General features: G+C 41.1%; 1 protein-coding gene across 1 annotated transcript in view; it reads left to right on the top strand.

Annotated features, from left to right (window-relative positions):
• WDR26 (WD repeat domain 26) overlaps positions 1–17,601 on the top strand; it is a gene marked incomplete at its 5' end in the record, with an annotated part of 52,375 nt that overhangs the window by 25,949 nt on the left and 8,825 nt on the right. Inside the window, 6 exons of the mRNA XM_019515910.1 lie at positions 2,831–2,969; positions 4,860–5,000; positions 11,575–11,694; positions 12,855–13,000; positions 14,188–14,266; positions 14,855–14,984. Coding sequence (XP_019371455.1) covers positions 2,831–2,969; positions 4,860–5,000; positions 11,575–11,694; positions 12,855–13,000; positions 14,188–14,266; positions 14,855–14,984 — 755 coding nt within the window. The remainder of the gene's footprint in view (positions 1–2,830; positions 2,970–4,859; positions 5,001–11,574; positions 11,695–12,854; positions 13,001–14,187; positions 14,267–14,854; positions 14,985–17,601) is intronic.

The following is a 17,601-nucleotide window of genomic DNA, read 5'->3' as shown; positions in this document are numbered from 1 at the left end:
GAATACTGCTTCTTACAGATACTGGTTAGTTCAGCAACTCTAACCCTGTCAGTGTCTAAACAGTTCTGCCACTCCTCCCCACTGCAGTACTTTCATCATAAACAGTGGGGATAAATTCACTTTGTTTTTCTTAATTTTAAAATGGGGGTTTCATCCTAGAGGACTTCAATTTTAATTCTAAATATATGAAAATATACTGATGAGCCAGATTGTTGAGAGAGTGGAAATGAAGCATTGCATTGACAGACTGGCTAAATATGCTGCCATGAATGAACAACCTAGCTGTGTGCATTTTGCAGGAATTTGTTTGAGCTACTGTCATTTTAATAAAATGAAACCTCTTCAAGCAGCCAACTTCATTAAGCAACTTCTTGTCTTCAGACCACCTCAGAGTATCAAGTTTTTAAAGCAACCAATTTATTGCTCAGTTGAATGGTTATTTAAGTTTTGCTGTATATATGAATTACATCTTCATTCATTTGAGGAGAGGATGTAATTCTCTTTTGCAACTGAAGGATCTGATACAAGTGAATTTCGTGTTAATGGACTCCCTCATTCTAGTTCAGTGCTGGTTAATGCAACTCCTCTACTGTAAATAATGTCTGAGCAACATGCTTTGTTTCCTATCACCCTTTTTGGCTTAACCATGGCACTTGTTTTTTTTTATTCGCATTTTTATATATCCTTCTGCTAAATGTTTATGGGGGGTTTTTTAAGGTTTTTTTTAAAAAAAAAAATCCAACTACTTAATTTGAAGTATAGTATTAGACCTGGCACACTAGTATTAAAGCATTGTTAATGGCACTGAATTATGCATAAAACAAGATCTTTTTTTTTCTTTAGAACCAGTGTCACTAACTTGCATAGTTTAAAGATCACCAGTACTGGGGGGAGGAGGGAAATCAAATAATGTAGGACCTCTGCATGTATGGAGATTGTTTCTGACTCCAATTTTAACTAGCTGTAGGAGTGCAGATCAGTCTTGTGATTTCTCTGAATCTTGGAGTACAGTTTGTTCTGTATAGAGTAATGCTAGGAGCATTCAATTTTAAAGAAAGCAGAGAGTATCTTGCAGGATTCATGTATCCTTAGCATAATAAACAATGTTTTATAGGGCTTTTTGTGGCTGATTCTATGTTACTTATGCATTTAGGAAGTAAAGTCCTGAACAAAGTAGGAGAGTTTCTTGTTCGTGACTGTAACTGGTGCCTTGAATTTTCTTTTCAGTGTAACTTACATTTTTAACTAAGCCTTTTATAACCAAATAAATTGTATGAGTGATTTTTATTGTGGTAGCACCTGATCCCTAAGCCAGGGCTGCTCAACTAGGGGAGTTAACACTCTGGGTAGTGAGGCAGTGTGCTGCTATGCATGGAGTTGTGAGAGCCCCAGCCACATGTGGTGTTGGGGGAGGAGGGAATCAGGCATGCTTGAGATTGCGCCCAGACAGGGCAGTGGTGGAGGTTGCCTGTGCAGGCTTGTAGAACAGCATGAAGCCCGGTGGCCTGTGGCTCACACGGCATACAGTCCCTGTTGGTGTGGCCCTTGGGAGCTTAGAAATTGGAGAGCCTGTCCTAAATCATGGACTTAGCACCCCATTGTGCTAGGCGTTATACAAATAAATAAAGCCTGGCCTTACCCCAAGCGCTTTACACTTAAGCTAATACATGTAAGCTGTTTTGGGTTGAAATAATCTAATGTGTCTTCAGTGTTTAGCAAACTGGACTGTTTAGTAGGGTAAATGTGTATAAAAACTGATCTCAAGTAATGCTTTTTTGTTTGTTTTTTGAGCGGAGAAAAAATTAACTTAAATATAACAGCTTAGTTTTTGTGTGAACTCACTAAGTTAACTATAGGATTTACTTAATAAGTAACAGAATGTAGACTATTTTTTGTTTGAAATGGTTTATGCTAAATTCACAATAGAGAAGTGACTGGAAGTTATGGAGTCTTTTTCCAATTAATACACAATTAAGCCTAACATTCTATAGTGTAGCATCCTTTTATCCATCTATTGCCATAATTATAGTTCATAAGAATTAATACTTTTCAGTGTATATTTGAGCAGAATGGACTCTTAGTAATGAGACCTCAAAATAGTTGGGTTGTTGTCACTCCCCCTCAGATGTAGGATATCTTACTCTGGAAACTATATATTACTCTCCCCTACAGACCTAGGAGATATTACTCTGGAAACTACCACTGTTCTGAACACTAAATAAAACTTAAATTGACCTGTGAGCTAATAGAATTTCATTTATAGTTTCCTTGAAAAATGATCCTGTATTGGATGCTAAGTTTACTGTGTGCTTCAGCATGTAATTAAGATCATTTTTTCAAAGAATTGTTAAAGTGAAGACAAGTCCTGCAGTGTTGAAATTGGTCAAATATGTTTTACCCAAGGACTTAAAGGGCTTCAGTCAAACTGCGGCTTCAAAGTTCTTTGTGTTCTACAAAATTTTAAAGGAAGATGCAGTTGTTTCCTGCTGAGATGACAATTTTAGCTAAACAAATTGACCCAAAAGGGGGAAGGGATAAGAAGGAAGTATGAATAGCTTGCTTCTATAGATGTTTTCGGTTTAAAACAAAAAAAACAAAAAAAAAAACAAACGTGCAAAAGTAAACCCAAACAGTCTTGTGTCCTTGTTGAGTATATAATACCAATATCACCACAAACTGTATAGGTTTACTGGGTGTTTGCTAAGAAGTCTCTACATTAGAATTATAATGGTTTGAGGGTGTTGCTTGAAAAAATATTTACCATATATAAAGTGTATTAATATTTCAAATTACTACTTGGGTTGTTGAACTGTTTTCTTCTGTTTTTCAGGAAACAGTTTCCATGTTACACACAGCAGATACTTACAGAGCATTGTAATGAAGTATGGTTCTGTAAATTCTCCAACGATGGCACTAAACTAGCAACAGGATCAAAGGACACCACTGTTATTATATGGCAGGTTGATCCAGTAAGTGTGCATGTTATATGTTAAATGTATGTTGGCATGTGTGTTGGGCGAGAATCACTTCATCTCCTAGTGCAGCTGGCTTGCTTTGTTGAAACTTATTAAATTGGACCAGAGAAAGCAGTTTAATAACCCAGCAGTTCATGGTACTTAGCTGGGATGTGGAAAATGAAATTCAAGTTCCTGTTATGCAGTAGACATAGCAGGGTCTTAAACATGGCCTCTTGCTTTCTGAGCGAGTGCTACAATTGCTGGACTGTTAGCATTTTTGTGATGGGAGAAATTCTGTCTTGAGCTGTAGGGATCTTGCCAAATACAAATGGCGTTTTTGTTTTGTTTCAATAAACTGACACTTTTTGACAGAGGTTTCATCTGAAATAAGGTAGTAAAAGCTTGGAGAATAAAGTCCCAGTAGCACTCTGCTGGACCAGTTGTTAATGTAGTTGCAGTTACTGTATAATTCATCCTTAATGTGACTTGTTCTACTTGAGACAGATTTAGAAGGCTTGAAATCAGTATGATAAGCGGTGGAGAGAGATTACTGAATTATTTGGATCAAATGTCAGTCCACATCTAATAGAGTAGACAAACTAGTATTAGAAGCAGATGAGAAATATTTTAAAGATTTAATTCTCCATCAAGTGCTATTCACATGTACATTGTCACTCTTGGTGTACATGTGCCTCTTTATACTTGAGCTTGGAGGCTTTGTTCTAGTATTTAGTATCCATACAGCACATATTGTGCCCTCCTTCTCTGTGCTTGGAAGCAAGGACAAAAAGGACAGTGCATGCTCCTCCATTCGTCTTGCCTATCTTGCTTCTAGAATCTGCCCAGACTGCATCTGGTCTTCATTCCTTTTGAAGAGCTTTCTTTTACCTTTTACATCTTTTTATCCTCTTGTATCCACCTTCAAGAGTGTTCCTTGCTCCTTCTCGTAAGATTTGCTGCCTTGCATCTTTGATTTGTTCCACATGAGACTTCATTTTCTTCATAGTGTCAACCAGGCTTCTACTGTGTCTTTTTTTTCCTTCCTACTGTATTTCAAGTAATTAAAAAAAAAAAAAAATGAAGAAAAACATGATTTTTTTTGTAGTAGCAATAGTAGTAGTAATTTGACTGCATCCTTCAGAACTCAGCTGAATTGTGGTTGACATGGGTATTGTAGGAGCAAAAGCCAGGAAATCTAGAATTCTAGTCTTGGTCTTGTGTTCACATTGGGGCCCCCAGCGAGGCAACTTGCTCCATGTTGCAATGTGTGGAGCAATGCTTGCTTGCTTGATTAGACTGTAAAGACTGATTCTAATGTCACTCTGCAAAAAATTGCAGAAATTTATTGTATAAATTATAGTCTGCTTTATGGGCAGCAATCTGCCCTTTCTTTGTGTTGAATTCTTAATGGTTGAGTTTCACATGCAAAACAATGGAAAAATAAAACAGTGTTCTTGAGGAAGACTTACTGGTCCTCTTCTTCAAATGAGTTTTACTGTGTGCTTCAGCATATAATTTAACTTTTTTTTTCAAAAAATTGTGAAGATAAGTCCTGCAGTGTTGAGGTTAGTGTAAGTGTTTTATACTAGGACTTAAAAGTTCTTAAAGAAGATTTTAGTGGTCCTTTTCATCATATGAGATTCCCCCTTCCCTTCCAACCCCCTGCCTTAAGGATGGATTTAACAGTGTAATAAGTGCTGATTTAAAAATCAGAACTGTTAAGTTTATTTTTCTTTAAAAGAACGTGGTTTGCCCTCTTAAAGGGTCAGACCATGAAACCTGGACCAAATATGTCTTTTCTGTATAAAGCCAACAGGATTTACCTTGAGTTGTTTTTAACATTTGTTCAAATAGTTATGGTAAATGTTGATTGTAAGTGTCTTAGTTGATATGCTGTTTCAGGATACACACCAGCTAAAACTACTTAAGACGTTAGAAGGCCATGCATATGGTGTTTCTTACATTGCTTGGAGTCCAGATGACAACTACCTTGTTGCCTGTGGCCCAGATGACTGCTCTGAGCTTTGGCTCTGGAATGTACAAGTAAGTAATGATGAATAACCAATAAAAGACTTCATATTTTAAGTAGTTTTTTTGTTATGCATAATAATTCTGTGAAAATGAACAGATTTGTTCTTTATATGTGAACATGGAAGAACTGGATTTATTTTACTAAAAAAAAAAAATTTAGTAAATAGCCTGAAAATGGACAGATAAATGAGTGATATTAACCAAATATAGATCTTTTGTAAGGTGCTTATGCTAAGTATGAACAGAACTAAACAAATGTGGAAAATTTTGCTTGTACGCAAATCATGTTCCTTTTCACTTCGGTCTTTTTACCAAGCTTACCACTGCAAGTGGTGATTTGTGTCCAAGAGAAGTTATGGTATCGTACATTTCAACAGCATCTGTTTGAAAACTGCTGGGGAATAAATTCCTCTAATTCTGTATATTTGTATTACCTCCTTATTGGAGTGTGATGTGGTTTCTTTTGTTTGTTTGTCTGTCTGTTTGGTTTTTCTCCCTCCCCCCTGGAAAGATTACATTAATTCTCTTTTACTACTCTTAGTATTCATGTTGGAGTGTGCATATGGATTCTGCAATATGTAGCTCTTGAGGAACTGGACTATTTAACAAGGATGTAGTTGCAGCAAAAAACATTTTCTGTCAGTTTGCAGGAGTAATATCTGCCCTGGGGGGCAGGGAATAAAAGGTTTACTGCCCTGTTAATCAGAATTACTTGTAATGTTCAGGTGAGATTATGGGGTTTATGTAGCAAAAGCAAAATAAACTTAAGTGCTACTTTTTTTTTTTACTCTGCCTGGTGTTTTGTTTTGAGGTATGGGAGACTATTGTTGTGGTCTCTGACCCATGCTGAATATCTTTTGTGTGGTCAAAGAGGGAGATGCTTTTGCTAACTATCTGAGATATTTCAAAGGCTGTTTGAAGTGGTGGTGTAAATCATTCAAGACAAGTCAGATGCATGCCTTGTTTTTGGAATGTAGGGGGAAAAGATTCTTCCATGGTCATGAAAGTGATTAAAAAGGGATCTTGGTTTTCCCTGATTTTAAAAAAATCTGTCTGCTAAAACCCCCCAAATATGTCATAAAAATAAAAAGGCCACCATAGGTTTGGACAGGGCAGCTCCTGGCCACTGCATGCACTCCTGGATCTGTACTGGGGCCGGTGCTGGCTGTGGGCTTGGGCTCCTGCCCTGCTTCACTCTCTCCCAGGGCCTCTGCAGCCCTGCAGGCATGACCCAGCACGGCAGGGAGCAGAGGAGCCATATGGGGATTCCCTCACCACTATTCCCCACCTGCTGCCCTGGCAACACCTCCTGTGAATGCCGCTGCTTTGAGGGGCACAGCCCCGCACTGCTGTTCTCATTGCAGACCCATGCCCAGGAGGTGCTCGCCAGGGCAGCACAGGGTGAGCAGTGATAGGGAGATGCATGTGTGGCTCCACTGCTGCCTGCCACACCAGGGCACGCCTGCTAGGCTGAGGAGGCCCCAGGGGAGAGAAGCAGGCCAGTAGAGAACAGCAGTGAGCAGCTTCTCTGTGTGGCTCCAGTGCTCCCTGCTTCTCTCCCCTGGGGCCTCCCCAGCCTGGTGGGCATGACCCAGCACGGCAGACAGTGGCACCACACAGGGATCTCCCCACCGCTGCTTGCCTGCGCTGCCCTGGCGATTTTTTGTTTGTTTGTTTTGTTTGTTTGTTTGTTTGTTTGTTTTTTGTGCCTCCTGCATGCAGGGCTGCAGTGAGGGCAAGAGCGCAGGGCTCCACCCCTCAAAGTAGCTTCCACAGCCCTGCTGGTGCCCAACTTACCCACTTTTGGATCAGGTTCGCTTTTCTTCTGGGAGTCTGAGAGGCAAGAGCCTCAGGCCCTGCTCTTTCCCCCTCTCTCTCCCCTTCTGGGCAGGGTTTCCCATCCTTTTTGCAATTAGCTCTTGTAGGCTGGAACTCAGTCAGCCTGCAGAGCTCTCTGGAAAAGTGGGAAATCCACAGGTTTCTCTGCTAGAAGGTAAAATCGTGGGGTTTTTTTGTGTTTGTGATTTTTAAAAGCAGGAAATCCATGGTTGTCTCAGTCTTCCCATGGAAAACAGAAAACGTGGATCCCTGGTGATTTAAAGTATCCCAGGAAGTGTAGCATGCTAGAACATGGTCTGGGTGTGGCTGCAAGAACTTTCTGGTGTGGCAGGACAGCAACAAGGCTAGGCCCCAGAACTGGGGTGGGCAAAATACAGCCCACAGGCCACCTGCCAACTGATTGCATCTGGTCCATGGGTGGGTGGCCACAAACTATTGAGATCCGACCCACAGGCAGCCAGTGGCTCCAGCCACTGTGTGGTGCTGGACAGACGGAGGTATTTCTGCCGAGTGCTGAAGCGGTGACATAAGCTGTTCACCTGGATTGATGCCCTGATCCCCACCTGGAACCTGCCTGTTGCACCCACAGCTGAGATGAGTACCTGCCCAGGACTGCTTCCTGCATGCCAGCCAGGTGCTGGTGTAAGCTGCAGATGCAGCCAGCAAGTTCTGGGGTGGGGTGGAGATTGGAGCTTGCTGCAGCACTGGGTGGGGGTGGAATGGGGATGGTGGTGAGAGGAGAGGAGAGAGAAGTGTGGACCTCAATTTAGGGAGTTTTGCTGAGCTGTTGCAGTTGGGAGCAGGGGTGCTGACTTGGCCCCTGACAGCTCACTAAAACTCCCTATGTGGCCCTCAGGGCCCAAATAATTGCCCACCCCTGCTTTGGAACCTTATAAGAGCAGTAGCAAGACTGTTACTACTTTACAGTAAATAGTTCTTTAGATAAATTTCTATAAATAAATGTTTCCACACAAAGCCTCATCAAGATGCTACAGACAGCATGCAACAGCTCACTTGACCTGAGCCAGCTTATTTGTTGCTTCAAACAAGCTCTAGTGCTCAACCGGTAGCTACTGCAAATTCCTTAGCAGCTGAGAGATGGTTAATGCTGGACTCTACCCCTTGTGCTTGCTGGACCAGAAAGCAGCAGGAGCCATTTGGGCAGCTGTTGGGGAAAAACATCTCCATGCTTCTATTCTAGTAAGCAAGGAAGCTGAATTTTCTTTAAGTTCCCAATTCTAGAAGGCTGGTTTCTTTCTTTCTTTTTTTTGCGGGGGGAGCAAAGGTGTGTGATATGCAAGTAAATATGGTAGGCTTGGAAGTGTCAGGCATTGGGTATGGACTAAATCATAAGTTTCTAGCCGATGTGACTAGACCTAGCCTTTATATCTCAACGGCCTGCACAGAGTCTACAAATATCAAAAACAGTGACATGGAAGGCTGTGTTCTTGTTTAAATCCTACTGGAGTGCCAGTTCTTAAGGCCAGTGAATATACTGCAGTGTTGATATTTATGTATTCTACTCTTGATACTTTGGAAACTAGGATAAGGGGATGAGAGTGAAGACTTTCAGACAGTAGAGTTATAGTAGTGGAGGGGAGAACAAAACTGAATGGTCTCTGAAAGATGACAAGACAAATGCCAGAAGTGGCCTAAAATAGAGCAGATTGTCATTGTTTTTTATATCTGTAGAATTCTTGCATTAATTACTGTCTTTGCCTGAATCCAAGACTACTTTTTAATTTAAAATAACTCCTGAATAACTTGTATTCTATACATGGCAATTTTTAAATAAAATTAGAACATGTATAGAATCTAATTTTTCCAGGGTCATTTTTAAAATTCATCCTTCCCACTGCTGTGATGGGGAAAGCAGCAACGAGGAGGCAGGTGGCCAGAGCCTCACTCCTTGCCTACCACCTGTCCCCCTGCCCTTCCCCCACCCCACCAGTGCAGCTTGCCTTGTGTGGCAGCTCTGGCCCAGTTCAGAGCCAGACCTGAAGCTGCAGTATCTACCTTGCTGCTGCATGGTTTTGCCATGCTGTTTTCCAATGCTGTGGGCTAGAGTGGCTGCTATTTCTGCTGCCTGGCCAGGCCAGGGTGACTCATTCAGATCATCCTGTGCCCTTCCCTTCTCCTGCCCCATCCCTTGGCAAGCAGCAGAAGCATCTGTGGCTCCAGCCTGGAGCCAGAGGTACAGTAGCCACCTGCCATGAGCCTGTAGTCAAATCTAAGACTAGGCTTTTCCCCATGTTCAGTGTGGGGTAGGGGGGAACCCTCATCTTGGAATAGAGTAAATATTCAGTGGGTTAAACATTGTTATATTATAACCTTATTCTTTGCAAGTCCCTTGGCTGATGCTGCTGAAGGATCCACTAAGGACTGAAGGGAATACAAGGTTCCATATCTGTAACCTGGTGGATTTTGTCTTGGGCAATGACTAATTGAATCTAAAGAGACAAGAATTTTTATGGATGACTTATCTTTTATTGGACCAGCTGTGTGGTTGGAATACCTTTTAGACGAGCTTTCAGGTATTACTCCACCCTTTTGTACCAAATGTCCTGTGTGGAAATTGTGGGTGAAATCAGGCAAAAACTACATGGCAGAATGAATGATGACAGAGGCACTAAAACACAGCTAGGAGAACGTCACAAATCATTTCCTATTTGACCTCACAGTTCTTGTGCTCAAGGGAAACTTACAGAACACATATCAAAGGATCCTGGGAACAGGCTACAATTCATTAGCCAAGTAGACACTAAGAGCTAGGGATTTAACATGGACAATAACTTCCTGGCCCATTATAGTTGATCCTAATTTCTTCATTTGCCAGGTGATAAGGAACCTTCTGAATGATCTTGCTTTTCCATGTATCAGATTTTAGCTGCATCTGTCTGACAACCTGATTCCTGTTTACATGAGTTTTAAACAAGCCCTTGTTCTGTCTGCTGTTTACCTCTGCTGTGCCTCATTCTATCCCAGAGACCTGAGGAAGGATACTGTGATATCTCAAAATCTGTTGGAGGCTGTCCTGTAGAAGGCAGAGTAGATTTGCATCTTGTAGAGCAGCCGAAGTAGATGTGTATAGCATAAGCATTCATGGGGCTGAAGCTCACTTCATCATGTTATAAAGGGGGATGCAGAAAGTAGAGTACAAGGAGAGAGAAATTAGAATACAAAAGACTGGGGGGGTGGACGGGAGAGAAGGGGGAAGGAGACAGTGTTGCAAGAGACAAGCAAACAAACATTTAACGGCATAGGAAAGGAGTTGACCAGACTAAACCAGGTAATGAAATAAGAATCCATAGTCCCTCTTTAAACCATACTTAACATAATCCAGTCCTTAGATGATTTCCTGTTCAACAGTTTCCTGTTCAGATTGTTAGGTGTTCTCAGACAGCAAGTTTTAAAAACCAATGTAGTGTCCAGGGAGATTAGTGTCCTGCCACAGACTTGAATCCCTTCTTCAGCTGAGTGGTGTTTATTCATTCTGTCACACATGGATTACCAAGTCTGTCCAGTACAGACAGCAGAGGGTCACTGACCAGGTGAATGGTATATATGACCTTGAGGTTACAGGTCAACAAACCTTAGATGTTATTATCTGTGTTGTTTGGTCCAGTGATGGTGTGGTCTGTATTGATGTTGGGGCACAGAAAGCATTTGGGTCTGTTGCAAAGCCTGGGGCCTCAGTGAGACTGGGAATTAAGTATGCTGGCTGAAGTTGGGGAGAAGGAGCACTGTCTATAAGCCAGGACTGGTTTGTCTGCCATGACTATTTCGAGCTGGTCATCCTTTTCCAGGAGGAGGTTGGAGGTCATTCATGATGTATCTGAAGTGTTCAAGCTATAGGTGAGAGCCAGAGAGACTCCTTTATTATTGTCCTGGGGTTGATGTCTGAGCAGGATGCGAGTCTGATTTTGTTGATTTTTTTTTTTAAGCGGCTACAGTTTTGTGGTTGTATTGTAATTGTAGGGAATCTGTTCCAGATCCTTAAGGTATGTATCCTAGTTGATGGGTTTAGAGCAGATATGATTGTACTATAGAGCTTGGCTATAGAAAATGGTCTACCCCATTGCAGCTGATTCAGTGAAATACCACCTGTTGCATATTTCCTGGACCATTACAACTACAGCATCACTTAAACACTACTAAATTGAATCTGTATGTTTGACATGCCTACCTGGCCTTGCTTTTCTTATTGCTTCACAATCTAAGAATGCTGCTATATTCAGCAGGGTGGGAAATTTATAAATTCTTGTAAGATTGGTAGTCAGTTTTCAGTTAAATTCTTAAAGAACTGTAAAAACAAAAGTCTTTTTCTTTCACTCCCTTTCTTTTCCTCCACTTATTTGTATATTTTTTTCATCCCCACTTGTAAGAGATCCCCATCCAATCTCTTAAATACACCACTTGGTGTCCTTGCAGTAGCCCTGAATGAAGGCCGAGTGCTCCTGAGGATAAACTCACTGCAACTGCTAGAGTGAGAACATGGCTTACAGGTTTTTTTTCATTTTGAAGGAAAAGCAGAATGGTTCCAGCCCCATCTTCTCTCTGCTTCCTACTAAACATTCATATTATAATCCTGTCTCACCTTTTTATTTAATTGATGCAGGGAAATGTTCATACCTGTAGGAGTGCTAGGTTAATGTTTTATGCACATCTGTTAATTTTATGTTTGCATCTTTAGGGAGCAAGGGAATGCTTATGTTCAGGGGTTTAATTTTCTTTGTTTATTCTCCAGACTGGGGAGCTGAGGACTAAGATGAGCCAGTCCCATGAAGACAGTTTAACAAGTGTGGCCTGGAATCCAGATGGGAAACGCTTTGTAACAGGAGGACAGCGTGGGCAGTTCTACCAGTGTGTAAGTTCCATCTGTGTCCCCTTCAGAAGACTTGTGTAGTTGTCTTAAATAGTGGAATATGCTTAAAACTAGTACAACAAGGTTAATAGGTCTATTTCTTTTTAGTATACAAATACACATACTGAAAGATGAATTAAGTTACCTGTGGAATCTTTTTTTTTGGCCTTCCTAATTTGAAGATGGCATAACATGTCATGCTAACACTAACAGCTTTTTAAATTTTTGTTAATGAACCCAGAAAGACTACTCTGAGAACAATATTCTGGATCATATTGAAAAATGTTTTAAATAGTCTTTCACTTACCAAGTAGAACCTGTATTTTTTTTTTGTTCATGTGTTTAGTGACCTGCTTAGTTGTCAAATTAAAGATTAGCTGTTCTCTGTTTTGCTGTTGTCTCATTTCAAAGGATGCAGCTTCTCTGATCAGCTGTAGCTTATTGGTCATTTCATCTAACTGATTAGAGAAGTGGCTCCCTTTTGAAATAATAAAAGCTGCAGCAGTCAGCTAGAGTGCCTCAGTGGTCCAGCACAGCTGTTTGCTCTTTGTTCAGTGTACCCTGAGTTAATTCATAAACTCCTTTTTTCACAGGAGTATAGAAATCATAATCCCACAAAGTAACCAGGTTTTACTGTAGCTGAGAGATCACTGACTACTTAATCTATTTAAGCAGCAGAAGTTGGCTTTCTGTAGAATTAATCTGCATAGCTTTTCATGCTAAAATGTAAAATATTCTTGGGAGGGGTGGGGAAGGTTAGTTTTATGGATAATTTTTCATGTCTAGAGCTTTCTTTTAGGTCTGGCTTGTCATTGGTTGTGTCACTGGGTTGGCAATACTGACTTTTTTTTTTTGGGTTGGGGGAAGTGGAGCAATCCCTCTCTAGAGAAGTGAGATCTCACAGTTAGTGGTGAGCATGAACCAGAGTATGGATTGTGCTTGGATCAGACTTCTTTTTAAAAGGAAATGGGACAGGATTCTCAGGCCTTGAATATTTGTTGGCTCTACTCAAAAACAAAATAATACTCATTTACATGATCACAAGGTATTATGTGATGCAGGAAAAGTTTTTCTTTTCTTTATGTAATCGTTAATAAAAGCTGTCAGTGCAACTCTTTGGAAGTCTAACTTTAAAGGACTCTTATGATTTCTTTCATAATTAGGATCTAGATGGTAATCTCCTTGACTCTTGGGAAGGGGTTAGAGTGCAATGCCTCTGGTGTTTGAGTGACGGGAAGACTGTTCTGGCATCAGACACACACCAGCGGATTCGAGGCTATAATTTTGAGGACCTTACAGACAGGAACATGTAAGTATTCTAGGACGAACTCAGATGTTATAGTGCAATCCTCTACTGAGCAAACAGTTGATATAATATGTAAATAGTTGTTCTGGCATGAGTGGGCAACCTTTTACTAACAGGAGGTTGAATTAATACAACTTGATCCTAAGGAAGGCCAGAGGGGACAATTAGGTAATCTGTCAATAGGTGGCATGTTTTCACACATTTACTAATGGCAGGATGTACTAATGGCATGGTTAACAGGCCAGATAAAATCTCCTTTGTGGGCTGGATCTGACTGTTGATTACAGATTCTTGACCTACAACATGCATCTTCCTATAGCCTCTGCAAGTACTGAAATAAAACCAGAGGACTGAATATAGATTCTTTTGCCCATCCACTTTCATGTACAAAAACTATAATAGACTGTTATTTGTGAAATGGTAATTGGAAGTAATGCGGTCAAAAGCACTTGTCATTGTAGCAGGGTTGCCACCCCAAGACAGACTTCTTTTTATTTACTGATGATCTGCAAACTTGTAACTGATGTCATTATTGACATGTTTACAAAATATAAATGTAACCCTTCTGCCAGGCTCCAGGTAAGGGCCAGGTTCAGACCTAGGAGTTTAACACCAGCCATAATAAGTGTTTGGCTGTCAGTAAAATGTTTACAGATTTTTTTTTTCTGTAAAAGAAAAATATTGGAATGGCAACCCTGCTTGACTGTAGCAGTGGCTTTATACTATTTGGGGCCCCACACCAGGGGTTCCTACTCCCCGTCATCCCAGCATGGATAGCCAAAGGACAACTGTCTGCCTATCTGTGACCTAGCAGTGTTACAGGCAGGTGATAGGATACAGCAGCACCTGGCTGGGGTTGGGGGAGAGGAGATATGGAGACTCCCATGAGCTGCAAAACTATGACAGGGCTCACTTCTCCATGCTGTGCTTCTGCTCAGGCACAAGGTGGTGCTGCTCTGCTGTCTGTCGAAACTTCCTCCGGCTTCTCTCTAACGAGAGAGCTTCAATCAAGCTCCCAGTTGCTTAGGTTTTTTTATGGATGGCTTATTTTAAACAGATTTTAACCTTGTGTTTATGGATAGCTGGCAACCCTGCTTTGCAGTTTTCCATTCTTTATGATGAAATGTCCAAAGTGTAGTAGTACAGATCTTTTTTTAACAAGTTTATGATGTTTTGTTATATAATTTCAGAGTACAAGAAGATCATCCTATTATGTCATTTACTATTTCAAAAAATGGCCGCCTAGCTTTGTTAAATGTAGCAACTCAGGTGAGTTAATGGAAATGCAAACTAACACTTTTTATCACACTTCATGTTTAGAAAATATTTGAGGGAAACTTGAACATTCCTAATAGTGGACAAAGTAATATTTTACACTTGCTCTGTGGTGTGCATAATTTTGCAGTTCTCCAAAAGGAAGGTAGTTCTTTTTTCTGCATACCCCTTTTAAGAAATCTTTAAACCCAGTATGATTTTAGAAATACCTTTGACAGTGTAAGTTACAAAACGTATATTGGTAAATAATAAACTGTTTTCTGTATTTGGCTTCCCAGGAGGGCATCAGTATCTCAACGTGATTTGTGAACCATTGGTATTCCACATCAGCTCTCTTTACAGTTTTCAAAATTTAAGTATTTTTGGAAACTACAATGTATAAATTGAGGGTTCTAGAAAGGAGAGGCACAACAGAATAAAAACTAAGGTATAATTTTAGCACACAGCTATTCAGCTGAACTGTTTTGGGTCTAGCTTCATTGCCTGAGATGACTGAAACACCATGAAGTTAGAATACTTCACAAAAAGATAATGGACATCTTTTTTGATAAAATCTCCACTGTGTTCTTTGTCTGCCCACAGGGAGTTCACTTATGGGACTTGCAAGACCGAGTTTTAGTGAGAAAGTATCAAGGTGTTACACAAGGTTTTTACACAATTCACTCTTGTTTTGGAGGCCATAATGAAGACTTCATCGCTAGTGGCAGTGAAGGTAACATCAATTTTAACTGCAGTCTGTTTTTTTAATAGAATGCACACTTCCTACATAAAAGGGGATGTATACATGTTTCTGTAAGCATTTTAATGCTGTTCCTAGCAACTGCTGCCTAGAAAGAAAGAAATAACTTGTTAACAAGTATTTCTTGATGCTTTTGGTATTTATATATGCATTGTAAGGAACAACGCTACATTAGTAGAATGGCCTGTATGATCTAATGGGCATCTTGTGTGTCACCCTTTTTAAGGGATTAATACTTACAATTTTAAAAGATTCTTGGATGGGGGTGTGGTATGGTTGGGCTTGGGCAGGGGGCATGACACTTCGCACTGTGTTCAGAACCAAAGTAGTTCTGAAGTGAATAACTTAAATGAGATTGGTATTTTATCAGATAGGTGTGGTTAGATTGTTCTGGTTCTAAGAGAGCATTCATCTCAACTTGGATAGGAATATTTAGACTAGGAAGAAAGCTTCAAAGTCTTCAGTCAATGACATAGCAACTATAGTGGATTTGTTATGGCTTGTAAATAGTCTGTGGCAAGAATAGAATGTAGTTAATGGAACTTGCTCTGAACTGGTTCAGTCTTGTGAGCAGTTAAGTGCTTTCAACTCCCATTGACTTCAGTAGGCTGAGGATGCTGAACCCTGTTTTAGGCACAATATTTGTAGGCAGTGACTGAGACAACTAAGTACTTGCTATTTATACTCAGTAGTTCACTATAGCCTTTTTGGAAGGTAGAAATCTTGGCCAGCATGTTAAGGTAATTTTCCTTTTCTTCTTGGAAAGTATCAAGAAAGCTCTTAAACCAAACCACCGCACCCCATATCAGTTGAAGGATAGATGACAGTGTCATCCTCACTTGTTTTATTGGGTTTTTTATTTCTTTAAGTCAGAATCCTGGTTTGGGGGTTAGTACCTTGTGTACCAGAAAGTTCAGAGTCTGTGTTGAGCTCTCGTGATATTTTGTGCATGTGTGGGTGTCCACCAATCCCTTTTTTGTGAAAGTTCACTTTTCTGACAGACTATATCTAACATGAATGTGGTAATGAATTTATCCAAGTTGTCATCTTAAGAACAGCTTTTTTATTTTTCATTTTCAGTGTCTAAAAACTACCCAGCTGTAGTTGAAGCTGATGGCACCTAATTTAGATTCGGACTGCCTGAGGCTGTTGCCTCTTTGCACTGAATTGTTGCAAATATGGCTGCTGTGAAAGTCTAAGTACAAAAAAGTAACAGATTAATATGTCATAACCTCTTAAATTTAAGGTATGTTGTCAGCTAGGTAGGCTTTTTCTACTATCTGCACAAATAAGAAGAAAATGAGGCCTCTTTAAAGTAAAATTGATTTCTGCATCAGTCTGGCTCATTTGTGGAGTTTTCCATTTAAAGTAAAACAAAAAAGACATCCTTTCCCATACCAAGATGCTGGCTTGTCTTTACACTTTGAGTGTACCAACTTGAGCAAATGGCTCATGGATTTTCTTAAACACAGAAAAGCATAAACGACGCATGCCTTCTGAGGCTGGGTGGGGGGCGTGGTGACCATCCACAGGCGACAGCAGTGCCAGTGGCGGGGGCATGGCGATGGTGAGTGGGGACCGCCACAGTGACGTTGGCAGTGAGGGCGGGCCAAACGTGGACCGCCCACAGGCGGCCACAGAAGTGTTGGCAGCAAGGGGGTTTGGGAGTGGCAAGCAGTAAGCAGGGACTGCCCGCAGCTGGCAGCAACTTTGGCCGTGGCCAGTCTCTGGGGGACACGTACCCCCCTCCCCACACACACATTTCACCTATGCAGAAAAGATATTTAGTAGGCCTGTGCAAAGCAGCAGGCATTTGCTTTGGATTTGAATTTGGCTGATTCTGAAGGAGTGTGATTCAATTCAGTGATTTGAATCACTGTCCTGATTTCGATCTGGCCGATTCAGAGGTTTGGTGCAGATTCGGAGATTTGGCCATAGACTATAATGGGGCATCACTAAAATACCTATAACTTTGTCATTTTTTTGCAGATTCGGATGAAAACAGCAGGGATGGTAGCCCCTTCTGAGGGCATGAAGCCTGCCAAGTTTCAAGGAGATAGGTGCAGGGGTCAGAGATGACCTGAGCAGGAGACAGGGCCTGGGGCAAATCAGCCTGTGCAGGCCTCTGCCCCCGTGCACCCCAGACACTAAGAAGCCAGCAGCAGATTTGGGGAGGGGGTGTTGCGGCATGGCTGGATGTGAAGCCAGTGGTGGTGCTGAATCATTGCAGCTGCTCTGCCTGGCTCTGCAGAGCTGCCCAAAGCACAGGACCTGGGGCAGTCACCCTGATTTGCACACTGCCCCCCCACCCCCACCCCAACAGCCCTAGCAGGGGTTTCTGTGAAAGTGCACATCAAACTGTTGAAAGTAAAACTCATATCACGTGTGCGTGTGGGGAAAGATCAGTCACTGGCCAGCTACAAATGTCAGTATCAGAGCAGTTTTTGCCCTACCACTCTCAGCCTTTTCCATATATGGAAGATCACCCCATACCCCTCAGTCTTCTCAGTTTCTGTTTGCTGAAAGCCTTCTGAAACTCTCAGAGCCGATTTTTTTTTTTTTTTTTTTTTTTTTTTTTTTTTTTGGGGTC

Source organism: Gavialis gangeticus, unplaced genomic scaffold (assembly GCF_001723915.1).
Source record: "Gavialis gangeticus isolate Ggan-Ray unplaced genomic scaffold, GavGan_comp1, whole genome shotgun sequence".
In the NCBI taxonomy this organism is placed as follows: Eukaryota; Metazoa; Chordata; order Crocodylia; family Gavialidae; genus Gavialis; species Gavialis gangeticus.
The sequence above is the reverse complement of the archived record's forward strand: the minus strand, read 5'-3'. Positions and strand labels throughout refer to the sequence as shown.